At 35.2% G+C, this 13,819-nt stretch overlaps 1 protein-coding gene across 3 annotated transcripts in view; it reads right to left on the bottom strand.

Moving 5' to 3' along the window:
* LOC145686712 (uncharacterized) overlaps positions 1-13,819 on the bottom strand; it is a 119,851-nt gene that overhangs the window by 17,023 nt on the left and 89,009 nt on the right. For all 3 annotated transcript variants that reach the window (XM_081760289.1, XM_081760290.1, XM_081760291.1), the window contains exons 12-13: positions 8,170-8,393; positions 3,093-3,263 (exon numbers count right to left, since the gene is read on the bottom strand). In XM_081760289.1, the coding sequence (XP_081616415.1) occupies positions 3,093-3,263; positions 8,170-8,393 (395 nt within the window). The remainder of the gene's footprint in view (positions 1-3,092; positions 3,264-8,169; positions 8,394-13,819) is intronic.

Raw genomic sequence — 13,819 nt, 5'->3', positions numbered from 1 at the left:
AATGTTTGGACAGAAACCAAGAGCAGGATAACAACACGCAATGAATCAAATATAAGCCAAGTCTTAAAGTAAGTAACCAATCAAGATATTATCATCATCTGTTACGTCAACTTAGGATCATATTCTGGATTGCTATCGATACCAACCTTACAACTGACTTTCAATGTCAGCCACTAAATCATATTCAGACAACTCACTACACAGTATCAACATATTTCAACATGAAACAGTACTGACTTCATCGCGTTAATTACCAGATACATCCTAATTAAGGAAATTAATATCCAACTTCCTTATAACAAAAACTTTTACTACTAGAATTACGGTAAAAAACCCTAATTTTAATTTATCTTTTCAAAAATTTACATTTTACAACGCTAATTATTACAGTACAGAAACAAGATTAATTTTTATTGAAATAATTTATGTCTAATGCAAGAAGGTTTTTGATCGAAAAATGACCTATCCTTGGTATATCCATTATAACCCTATTAAACTACTTTGGAATTTCTTTGTCGAATTACATTGGAATATTATGTGGTCTATGTGCACCAATATTTTATTTACAGAGCAGTTTTCACTTGTATGTGTACAATTTGAAACATTTACCGCACAAACAGATAACACTTCATTCCTTACAATTCCTTCATTCCATAAAAATTTAAAAAAATAAATTACCGTACTATTGTTAAGCAATGCGAAAAGAAAAGTATTTGACGTAGTGATGTGTCACACACCAGGTTTCTGAGTTTAACTAAACGCCACATGTGTTCCGGTGGAAACAAAACCGTAATTACTGTGGAAACGATCAGTATGTGATTATATCAATTTCCAAGTCTATTACAATAACAATTAGCGCCTACTAACTTGATAACTCGTATGTCTCCTTTGTTACACAGTAAAAAAGTATTAAAACAATTCCCTGAGGATATCTCTTGATTGTATTATTTTTAATACTTTTGTACCTATATCACAAATATCTATTAACTGATAGAATTTGTATTAGTTACTATTTTTTGCTACAAGCAACATTTTACATTGCATGGATGATATTTATACTAAGAAAAGCATAGAGTATTATATTTCTTGTAATCCTTCATTAAAATAGTAGTGTGAACATGCATTTTTTGACATTTGCATGCAAGGGCGCCCATGTTGTGGTTTCCAAAGGGGGAGGGGGGGCAAGTATAAGCGACGTTTCAAAAATAGTTTCAAATTTTGCTGTAACTAATATAAAAAATCTATTGGATTTTCGATATTCTGAAGTACAATTTCCTCTGCGGGGGACAAGCGCCCCACCTTGACCCCCTGATGGGCGCCCTTGTTTGCATGAGTATCTGTGGTACCATCTTATGTGGAATACGTGCCTAGTACAAATAAATATGAGATAGTAGCAATTCTACTAATGTAAATGCTGTTGGAAAAAAAATAATACGTTCACAGAGCTATTTTCATGAAGGATTACATAAAATATAATACGTTACACCGCGTAAAGCTTTGCTCACAGCAAAAAATAAAAATTAATGCAAATTCTCACCGTCAGTAATTAGATACGAGGGGGGACTCAAAAATAACCAGAATCGTACTCCTGCGCATCGTATACTTGTACTACGAGATTGTGCCGTTAGGGCGCTGTGGAAGAATTTCTCCGGAATCAGTATGCAAAGTAGCGTCAACCGTCAACGACGTGTGTAGTTTCTCTGGCAGTTCTGTGTGTGTATGTAGTGCACTCGTGACACGAAGAAATGGCAGATTCTCAGGAACAATGTGTGGCTGTGAAGCTTTGTTTTTTACCTGGCAAGAACGCAGCAGAAACTGTTGTGATGATGCATACAGCTTACACAGAGCATGTCCTCAGTAAAACGCAAGCGTACGAATGGTTTGCCCGGTTTAAAAGGAGGGAAATGATCATCGAAGATCAGTCCCATTTCGGTCGTTCTTCAAGTGTGCGAAGCGAGGACAACAACACCAAACTCCGTGATCTCATCAGGGAAGGAAGATCGACAAACTCGAAGACTTATCAGGTTATCCTGGAGCTCCATTAAGCGTTTTGCACAACGATTTGGAAATGTAACGAGTGGCTGCTAAGTTTGTGTCCAGACTTCTTACCAAAGAGCAAAGGGATCGTCGCATGGAAGCCTGTCGTGCAATGAAGGACGCAATCACAGACTATCCAAAGTTTTTCAACGAAGTCATCACATGCAGCGATTCGCTAGATTTGGCTCCCGCGAACTTCCTGTTCCGTCGGATGGAAAGATACTTGAAAGGCAAGTGTTTTACCGATGTCAGGAGAGTACTTTGAGGGTGATTAAAATTGTATTTAATAAAAAGACGTATTTAAAAAAAGTCCATGCTTTTCATCAGGAAATTCCGGTTATTTCTGTTCCCACTTTCGTACTTCTGATACGGGTGCAAGGGTAATAAAATAGTACAGGCAAATGGTCCTCAGGAACTTGTTCGAACACCGTATTTTTTGCTATGTATCACATCCAATTACGGACACTGAAAATGTTTAAAATTGTCTCGTTAATGTTGTGGAACAAAATAAAGTTCCTCATGACTATACGGTTAGGGTACGGGCCTTCGACGTGGGAGACCCCGATTCGATTCCCGGTAAGAGCTCGTGTGGTTCGGATTCTACGTTAAGCTGTGAGATCACGTCTCATATAGACTTGGGTGTTGAACAGTACGCTAAATTCCAACAACCAATATTGGAAATCACACAGAGAAGGAATAAAGCTACACTGGTGGGAATAGAATTTCACACTTCCGCCTAATGAGAGGAAAACCGAAGTTTGATTTCTTGCTAGTTTATCAATTAATTTTCCTGTATTTTTCCACACTAACTAAAAGGCCTGTTTCGATTTCCAGTGGTTGGTTTGGTTGCATTTAGTCTCACTGCTGACAAAAGACGCAAATATAAATCATTGAATGGAAAAGGAAAGTTATTACAAATACAAAACATTCCCAAAATCCTTAATATAAATTGATTTTTTAAAAACGCAATATATTTTGAATTACGGACCTATTTCGAATCAGAGATCATATTGCTAAGCATTAAAATATTGTGTTTATACTAGAGGCTCACTTACTTTATCCAATGTCCATTGTTTGGCCTGGAGTTGTGACAAGGTCAAAACGACAGAACCACTGACTTTAAAACTTGGTGTACGGACAACTGACGGACCAGCAGGACTCTCAATCGGTGTTCCAAAATCTTGTTTCAGGTATCTCATTGGAGTCAAGTGGCGTTTACTTGAATCCTGTAATAGAACCAAAACGAATAACAACAGATACAATTTTTTATTGTATTTTATTATTATTATTATTATTATTTTACACACACACACAGAGAGAGAGAGAGAGAGAGAGAGAGAGAGAGAGAGAGCACAGGTTCTGAAGGTATAACACAAGTTCGGAGACTTGGACATTGCGAAGTTAGAAAAGAAACATTAAGAGAGTTACAAAATGTGGTGTTGGAGGAAGATGGAGAGGACAAAACGGACAGAGAGAGTAGCAAACGAAGATGTTTTAAAACGTGTAGGAGAGAAGAGAACACTTTTTTAGTGAGCATCCGTCGTAGGAAGAAGGCTAATTATCGTCAAAGAATAAAGACAGTATGTGATAGCAAGTAATGGTTTCTCGACAAAGATTCAGCGTCCGAGGAATATATTCTATCTTCGACCTTATTATTCTATTGTAACTAGTAGATGTACTGCAAGTGCGAATATTGAAATCAAATTTAGGTCATTCCATTTCAAAAAACATAACTTCATATTGAGTTGGTAACACTGTTCATCCGGTGATGTTAGCAAATACATGAGTAGGCTTCGTGCAAAGTTTCCCTTCTCTCATGCAAAGTAACTGCGGAAAAATTACAAATTTCATTTTTTAAAAAAATCATATAATCTTTAATAATAATAATAATAATAATAATAATAATAATAATAATAATAATAATAATAATAATAATAATAAAAATTTCATTATAAACTTCAGCTTTAAAAAATACAGTTTTTCGACACTAAACTTAAAGATAAAATTAAAGAAAAAGCGTCGAGGAAAATAGTGTTCGTTGCAATGCTTTTGAATAATCCGGTTCTAAGACATATAAGTTTACGCTAATGTCTGTGAAGTTACTAATTGGCACGCGCTGCTCAACAAAGATATCTGCAATTCACAAACGGGCTGAAATTAAAATTTTTAAGAAAGAGTTTTATGCTGCCAATATACGTGATAATATACACAATGTATGTATAAAAAAAATCCACGTAACCATTAATATGAATTGACTCCTGTCGATTTTCTCGAAATTTCATCAGTCATGATATAGTGTACGTTGTCCAAACCATACAGTTTAAGTTTCTAGATACCAATCTATATTTCAATTGAACAACTCTCACATGTTCTTCCTCGATAATTTTAAAATGAAGTGAAATCTTTAATTTTTACGTCCCATGGTTATACCGGCTAGGCTAAAAGAGACGGTGAAAATGAGAAATGAATGAAATGGTGGAATGAAGAAAGTGGGGAAACCCCGAGAAAACCCAGGCGCACGGTGTTTGTCCATTACAAAGCCCACTTGGCGCGTGCTGAAATCCAACCAAGGACCCTATGCACCATAGGTGAACGCTCTATCACTGAGCCAGCGTGACCCCTCGATAATTTTAAACTTTATCCATTCAACGTAAATACGTTTTTGTTTCAAAAACTATGCAACGTGGCTTGGCTTCCAAAATTCATACGAATTCAGAAATTGCAATGTATTTTCCGTCACGTGTTTGTTGACCGAGGCCAGTTCCCGCACAGCAAAATATTAAAGGCCCACGTTTGCGTGCCGCCACCCGATTCAAATGACTGGAAAATTACATTTCAGTTTCCTAACACGTGATTAGTACAGGACATTTCAACCCCCAATAAAATGTACATCAAAATTGACAGGGTGTCTACTAAAATTTCAAAATGAAATTTCGTGACTTTTCTTTACCAAACCATCAAATTTCGTAACACTCAAAAACTTAATAACAGTACCTAGATTCTTCAGCACTTATTTTTCTCTTATCTCTACTTTCAAAGGCTGTTCCTTGGAGTGATAAAAGGTTGATTGATATCTTCTCACAGTTGAATAAACTGGTTAGATGCGTAGGTGGTTTCGACGATGCGATGTGATTTGCATCGCCACTGCTTAATGATGCCAGCTGTAGGACAATCTCAAGAGCGAACTTTTATGTGAATTAGGCAGAATTTTCATGCATGCGATAGAAGCGTGATTTGCTTGCGATTTGGTAGCGTCTAAAGCAGACCATAGACACTTCTGGCGGTGAATTTTGACGTTTTATGCAAGAAAATTTTCCAGTCTGTATTTATATTCGTACAGATAAAAAAAAATCGTGACCCTAAAGCTAAATTTCTTGACTTTCATGACTGTTTTCTGATTTCGTGACATTTTCATGACTTTCGTGACTTTATTGACCAATAGACACCCCGGGAGAGCTTCTGCCATGAAGTTAAGCTATGCTTAACATTCGATTACATAGATTACAGTAAATTAATTCTGCTGTAAAAAATGTTATAACAATTCAGGAAGAAAAAAAACGTATTTTGTACAGACAGTACATACATATATTATACCAGAAAATTGGAATGAACATTTTCAAATCAGTTTTCTAGCCTGGAAGAGAAATTACAGTATTAACCTGAAATAGAAGTTACAGTTCATCGCAATACGGTAACATTTAGATACATACACATAATTCATTTTGTCAGTCTTTGATCAGCAGTCAAAGATGTTGAAGATTCCATTCATTCACCATTCAACCAGAAATGAGTACCGGTATTCACCAGCGAAATTATAACAATAACAGAGTGGATCTCATTACTAATCATGCCAGAAAACGTAGCTTCTTTAACCTCACATACCTTACCGACGAACATACTACTGCAATGCTTTGACAATTTAATATCGCGTGCTATGTTTATTTATTCGTTTATTATTTATTATTCCTCAGCATTCGCTTGCTTTATTCAATTATTTACTATTACATTTAGTTCAAAACACCTCGAATAACTCTTCTATATACACTTATGTCTAACTGTTCATTGTGAAGCACATTCATCAAGAAGAGTAAAATATACATGAGTGTTAACAACCTGCTTAATCTCTTCCCTAGAAACTGATAATATAACGCCCAATTATGTTTACTACCTTACGTTGATTAGGCAAGTATGAAATTCATATTATATAACGTTATACCGGTTAAAAACTTAACGCGCTTAACATACAGATGTTTTGAGTTCGATAACAGACGGATTATGACTTATATGCTACCTTCATATTGAATGCGATCGTAAATAGATACTCAAAACCATACTGTTTTACACAACTAGAAGTTTGACTTTAATTAAGATAACTGAAAGTATCGGGGTATTGTTTGTTTGACTATTGTGTTACGAGAAAGAAATAACCCCTTTCGGGCATGAAAGCAGATTAAGCTGCCTTTTCGTTGTATACGACAGGCCTCAATTCAATACTATAGAAATTATCTTTGTTTTCATCTTCCATGAAATTCTTTCAATTTATGTAAGTTAACACATTATTCGCTAGAAAACAGTAAGATGTAACTTCAGAATCACTTTTTTTTTTTTAATTTTTTTTAATAACTCTTTAACGCAAAATTCCTTCTTCTGTATCGGTATGTTGCTAAATTTATGAGACCTTTCTGCCCATTGTGTAATAACTATGATTCTATCTTGCTAATAAAATGTAGTTGAAAACAAACTAAACGAAGCAAATTCCATAAAATCAACAAAAGTGTAAGTAGTAAATCAACAAGAGTAAGTGAAAATTAAACAAAATGCAAACCTTTCGTATCACAGAACGTGCGCGCATGAGGCGAGTAATGCCAAGCTAATGCTATTGCATGAGCTGCAGTGTTACAACTACACTAAACTCAACTTTACTTTTGGTACTTCTCGCGCCCACCAACTAAAGAATACGATTCCTGCTGCTGTCACGTTATACGCACGCCTATAAGAACATGAAGTAACACGACAATTTGGAGGTATTTATATGCCAGTTATTAAGGAAACCTAAAACAAAAATAAAACCTGAACAAAGTAAACATTTATTATTATTAACCTCTGTCAGTTTCGGCATTACATTACTGCCACATTATCTTATTTTTGGCTTTCATCATTTTTCTTTCTTCCACTTTCTTGTTTTCATCCTTCATTTCTTCTTCCACTACCTTCAAAATGCATCTTTTTATGCTCGGGAACATCGCTCTAACATCTACGTAGACTAAACATCAAAGTTTTTTTCCCCTTTTTTATTCCTCCTTGATCTATCGCTATCTTTAATTCTTCTGCATTCCTTACTATATTACTTTAATGTCTCTGATAAAAGCAATGATCTATAGCCGAAACTCTAACACAGATTAGTAATAAAGGTGTTTGCATTGCCAGATTTTATTTTTATTTATATTATACGTACAGGGTAAGGCAAAAGACCAGCACCATCCTTTTATTTTTGAAACGACTTGAGAAAAGATGGCAAAACTTTGGATGTGGGTAATTGGGGAAGGGGCGCACCAGATGGTGTCATTTGGTATCATGGCGGCCATCCTGAAATCCGCCATTTTGAGTTCAGGTTCAATATTTCAAATGAGAAGGGAGCATGCGACACATGATTTTACGCTAGAATTTCACCAGAAATGCGAATCTGAAGTTATTTTTCACTTAACTTTAATCAGTAATGAATATAAAAACCAAATGCTACCATCTAGTGCGCCCCCATCCCAATCACCAACTTCCAAAGGTTCGTCATCTTTTCTCAAGCCGTTTCAAAAATAAAAGGATGGTGCTGGACTTTTGCCTCATCGTGTAGTTCCAACGCTAGACTGAGCAGCATTTAGGGAAATCTACTTTCAATGTAACGAATCATTAATCAAAGATCCATAAGCATAGATAAATTAAAAACCAGAACATGGCAATAGACGGTAGCCTGCGAAGAAATTATGTTTACTGGTAAGATCCAATATCTCACGTGATTATTTTGTTTATTAGTTACTATTTAGAAAAAATCAGTCACAGAAAGAAACAAAGAGTTAGAAAGCATAGAATAAAAGTCCACACGAAATTCTGATATAAGAATAAAATAAAAATGTTTACCTTTTTAAGAGTAGATTTCGAATCAAATGTATGTCCAGTTTTCCTTGTCTGAAAACTATAAACATCGAGCTTAATCTTGAAGTCACTACTCAGATCCTTTAACTGTATCTGGCCGGGAAACGTGACCATCCCTTGGTGAATTTTGTACGCCGTACACATTGTTTGCGTTGCTATAACTTGTTCCTTATATGTAACAACAAAAACGAAATGGTGCACGAATTCGTCTGAAATATATTTAAAAGAAAAAAAAAGTATTTAACAAAACAAAATGGGAAAACAAATCGCTACAAAGTTATACTTTGAAGCAAGTTGAGGACAAACTTCACACCCTAATAATAATAATAATAATAATAATAATGAATGTTGTATTATTATTATTATTATTATTATTATTATTATTATTATTATTATTATTATTATTTGCCCTACGAGTCTTCGGGCCGATGTACTCTTTAGGTTAAAATCTTGCTTAACTGAAAGCTCTTATTGTTTACATTTAACGAATTTATTCTTTTGAATTTGCTCGTCAACTTACCCAAATTCCAAACTCAATTATTCAATGACTTCGTTATACAGAACAAATTATTCATATAAATCATTGAATAAACAAATGATAACACGCAGCACATCTCTTAAGGTTGTCGCAGTTAACGACATCTATTAGTGACTGTTTTAATAGGGGATGTTAGGAGAACAATAGAAAGAAATGCAGAGAACTTATTAAACGCTTGCAGGGACATGGGCTTAGAAGTAAATACAGAGAAAACTAAATACATGGAAGTGCGTCGGGACTGGAATACAGCAAATTATGGATGCGTTAAAATATTAAATAATACTTTTGATAAAGTGGATAGTTTCAAATATCTAGGATCAATATTAACAGAGGAAAATCATATTCACGAAGAAATTAAATGTCGATTAAAAGCAGGGAATTCGTGTTACTATTCGGTTCAAAATCTCTTCTCGTCGCGAATTCTGTCGAGGAATTTGAAGCTTAAAATATACAAAACAATAATCATGCCTGTTGTTCTGTATGGCTGCGAAACATGGTCACTTACTTTGAGGGAAGAACATAGACTGAAAATATTTGAGAACAAGATCCTCAGACGAATATTCGGAACCAAGAGGAACGGGAATGGGGAATGGATGAAACTTCATAACGAGGAACTACATAATTTATATGGTTTACCCAACACAGTTAGGGTCGTCAAGTCTAGGAGGCTTAGGTGGGCAGGTCATGTAGCTAGAATGGAAGAAAGTAGAAACGCTTTCAAAGTCTTGACTGGAAGACCAATCGGAAAACGACCATTAGGAAGACCTAGGTGCAGATGGGAGGACAATATTAAGATGGATCTCGCAGAGATAGGAATACAAAGTAGAAACTGGATGCAATTATCTAAGGATAGAAGTCAGTGGAGAGCTTTTGTGAACGCGGCACTGAACCTGCGGGTTCCATAGGCCATAGAGTTAGTTAGTTAGTTATTAGTGACTGTTTATTATGTTTATTACTAGAAATTAGCGTGACGACAGACAGACATTTGCCGTTTACTATTAGGATTTAGCTAAATTATTCCTTCAATCGTATTTCATAACATTTTTATTGAAAATTAGACTTAAGTTTAGCGTCCTTTTCAGCAGCAAGGATGTATGTCAAGTGGGCCTACAGCTTAACGTGGGATCCGAAACATACAAGCTCCCACCGGTAATGGAACCCTGGAGTCCCGTGCTAAAAATATTTTATTATTATTATTATTATTGAAAATATACATCAACGCACTGGGACGATGAGAAATCAATTATGATGACGAAATACGAACAATACACAAACAACAGAGGTTCCTCGTGGCTAAGAGGTTAGCATACACACCTTTGGCATGGGAGATCCAGGTTCGATTCCCGGCAGGAGCTCATGGGGTTCGGATCCCACGTTAAGCTGTAGGCTCACGTCTCATATAGCCTGGCTGCTGAAAGGAACAATAAACTGAATATCAAATCAAACCAACAAACAACTATGGTTGAGGAAGAACTAGGACTCGTAACCACTAATCTGGTTATTTTAAAATTTATTTTGAATATTATGTACCTTTAGGCTGCCTTCACACTAGGATCTTGTAAGCCACTCATGTGAACCTGTAGTGTGAAGGCAGTGAGCCGCTCAAAAGATCGTGATACCAAAATGGCAGAGGTGCTAGAGCCAGAATAAGCTGCAACTTTAATCTTGGCGATAAATTGCAAGAAAAAAGGAGAAAATATAGAACAATGTAGATTCATCCTATAAAGCGATCAAGAGTTTAAGAATGTTCATTTTACAGTCTGTTTCCTAAACTGAGAGAAGATGAAAGAAAATTTTCAGTTACTTTGGAATTTCTATATCTTCGTTTGACAAATTGTATAATAGTATAAAGTGTGCATTTCATCAGAGTAACGCCAAAATGAGAAAATTTTCAACACCAAATATAAGTATACTTTTCTCCATTCCAACTGAGTTATGTTCACGTGTGAAGGGCTCTTATAAGACTGCGTATTATCCCCCCCCCCCCCCAGCAGCCCGCTCGAGCCAGCTACTGGCGAGGTGATCTTCACAGCACTTTAGAGCCGCGGCTCACTTGCACCGAAGCGCATGTGTGAAGGTGTACATTTAAGACAATGTAAAGCTAGCAGCTGAAGCTCACGCGAGTGGCTCACAGAATCCTAGTACCTTAGGCTACCTTAGGCTAAACAGGATGAGATGACTGGATGAAAGATCAATACTAACATCCAAGCCCTGAGCGAGTTTCGAATCCATGAGACAGTCAGTTGGCTAGATTATTGTTATTGTCAATCCGGTGATCATTGGAATATACCAGCTGCTATAAATTACATATTCAGCAGTTTGGAGAACTTGTGTACAAGTCTGGACATAAGAGCTGTTAACAGTTTGGCAATGATTGCCAAAACGTCGAGAGCGAGTGCTAGTATTTCACAAGGATATTTTTAGTTGGTGCTGTAATGTGCATACATTTTGTATAATACGTGACAATAGAAAGGATTGTATCTAACTGAAGACGTAACAGACTTTCAGATATGAAACTCGACGCTTTTCTAAACGATTTGTCTATCCAAGGATCTACTGGCTTATTCTCCAATAGAGAGTATGCTATTTTAAGAATGTCTTCATTAAACGCACTACTGATGCAAAATTAACCTAAATCTTCTATTTGAAGAAATTATTTCCTCAACATTTTAACTATATTGAACACATTTATTTGCAAAGTAAGGATGAGGTTGTGAAGGTGGGGAAATTGTCAGTTGACTACTATTAAGAGACCTGATAAAAGCTGTCTTTGAGATTCCTTTACATAATCATTATAAATTCAGCGTTGTCAATAATAAGTTTAAAACATCGTTATCCATAATGGTATTACCCTATCTATTGGTGTAGTGGGAACCACACCCGCCTGTGTTGCAGGTGGTGCCTGGTTCAATTTACAGTGGGAGAACATTAAATATATTGCGATGGTTCGGATTCCACCTTAAGAGTCTTCATCCCGGCGAAATTAAAATACCGCTAATTTTACATTAATTATGTGATATCTTCAAATAGATAAAAGATAATCCAAATGTGGAAGAATATCATTTTACATGAGAAACCGTTATCACAACCCACTTATCTGATTTCGATTTCGATCCATTTTGAAAATCGGCATTTATTTTCGCGTTTCTAAACAGCTGAAAACATAAAGCCACCAGGTGACTTGTGATAAAGGTACCTCACGCAAAATAATATTGTCTAGGGCACTCTTGTTCCAAATTTCAATTATCTTTTATCTATTTGAAGATATCACATAATTACTGTAAAATTAGCGGTATTTTAATTTCGCCGGGATGAAGACTCTTAAACTATTGAAGTTTAGCTTCAGTGCTGATATGGGACGCTAAACTCCAACAAGAAAACAAACAAACAAACCAAATTTTCACATTATTCAATAAAAATATTGACAAGATTGACAATACAGAATATCTGAGTACTCTTTTATAAGAAGGCATCTTAACATAACGCTCATTACAACTCTTACGACTTCTGAGTAATACTAACTGAAAATTTTCACATCTTACTGGATTTCTCCACAACTTATCCTTACTTCGTGAACAAGTCTGTCGAACCAGTTAAAATATTGAAAAAGTATTCCTAAAAAATAAGCATAATTTTTTACTATTCTATTTGAATTCAAGCAGTCCTATGAGTACATTAGTCTAGTGCTGTACCTAGCTGTAAGAATCATTTTCGAACACTGAAGTGTTAATAGCTACAAAGTCACGGAGAAACACTGGCATAATGCATCTGAAGGTTTAGGAATTTCTCCCGACACAAATTATATTTGGACGGAAAAGAGTGACATCATCCCAAGGAATTTAAATTACGTAAAATTATTGGTAATGAACGCTACAGGACGCAAATTTATAATTAAATAACAAGCACTAACAAGCACTCAAAAATTATTATTCTCTCTTTAATCTACATAAACAACATGTGTATTGTTTTAAGTGAATCAAAAATCACTCATCATACAATCAAAAAAGTTACAAGAAAATTGCATGTTAGACTGACTCTTCACTTAAAACAACATACAATATAAAGCAGGTTAATGTGATAGGTTCAGCAAAAACAAAGAAAAACAGGAGACTAAAGAATCATTCTGTATTCCTAAATATTAACCAGCTTTAAATCTGGATTTTGGCAATATTGATAGAATCTGGTTACCTACCTTAGATGTATATTTTGGATCCTTCCTTCAACTTAGCTCATTCTTTGGCATTGTGCACTGCTTGTGGTATTTTAGCATCCTCTAAGTTATATTTATTCATTTAGTGGTATGTATTCCATTTTCTACACCTTGTTTTCTCATCTGTTTTTATCCTCGTTACCTTACTACTGAAGACGAAACTAACTTGGTGTTCCGAAACGTGTGGAGAGTGTTTATTTTCCCCACGGAAGGATTTATTGGTAAGTAACTATTATTATTATTATTATTATTATTATTATTTTTTAACTTTTGACATGCTATTTTTATAGTATATATGTATATCACTCGAAAGATCGTTTCTTCAGCTTTCAACCAGCATACGACAGGTTATTTTATATATTGCTATGAAGCTAGAACTACAGAAAAAAGATATCGATGTCTGAGATCGTCTCGCAGCTGGCTGAGACCGTTTCGCAACAGGTTGTGTATTTATCAATCTGGTGAGCCCGCCGTTTCACAGACAGCTGTATATGCCAAGGAGTAAAAAGATTAAAAATTTGAAATTTACTAATAACTCATTCAAAATGAGAATCATATTGTTTACGAATTTAAAAATAATTAGAATCATTTCTCAAAACTTATATATTCATGAGTTACATTTTCTACTCCATACTACTGAGCATTAAATTTCGAATTTAATACATCTAACCTGAGCAAAAGTAGCAAACTTTTTCGTTTAAAAAAGTTATAGAAACGATTACGCACGTTAAAAAAATCGTAAAATTTTGACAAAACCTTCGCATTTTACACCATGTTCCATAATAACTCCTATTTTAATACTTTAAGCTATTGTTGTAATGGGTATTATATGAATTTTCACGAGAATTCAGCTGCGTTTGAAACTGAACTAAGTCAAAGCGTCAGCA

Source organism: Thermobia domestica, chromosome 5 (assembly GCF_964235325.1).
Source record: "Thermobia domestica chromosome 5, izTheDome1.hap1.1, whole genome shotgun sequence".
NCBI lineage: Eukaryota > Metazoa > Arthropoda > Insecta > Zygentoma > Lepismatidae > Thermobia > Thermobia domestica.
Note: the sequence above shows the minus strand (reverse complement) of the source record. Positions and strands in the feature narration are given on the sequence as shown.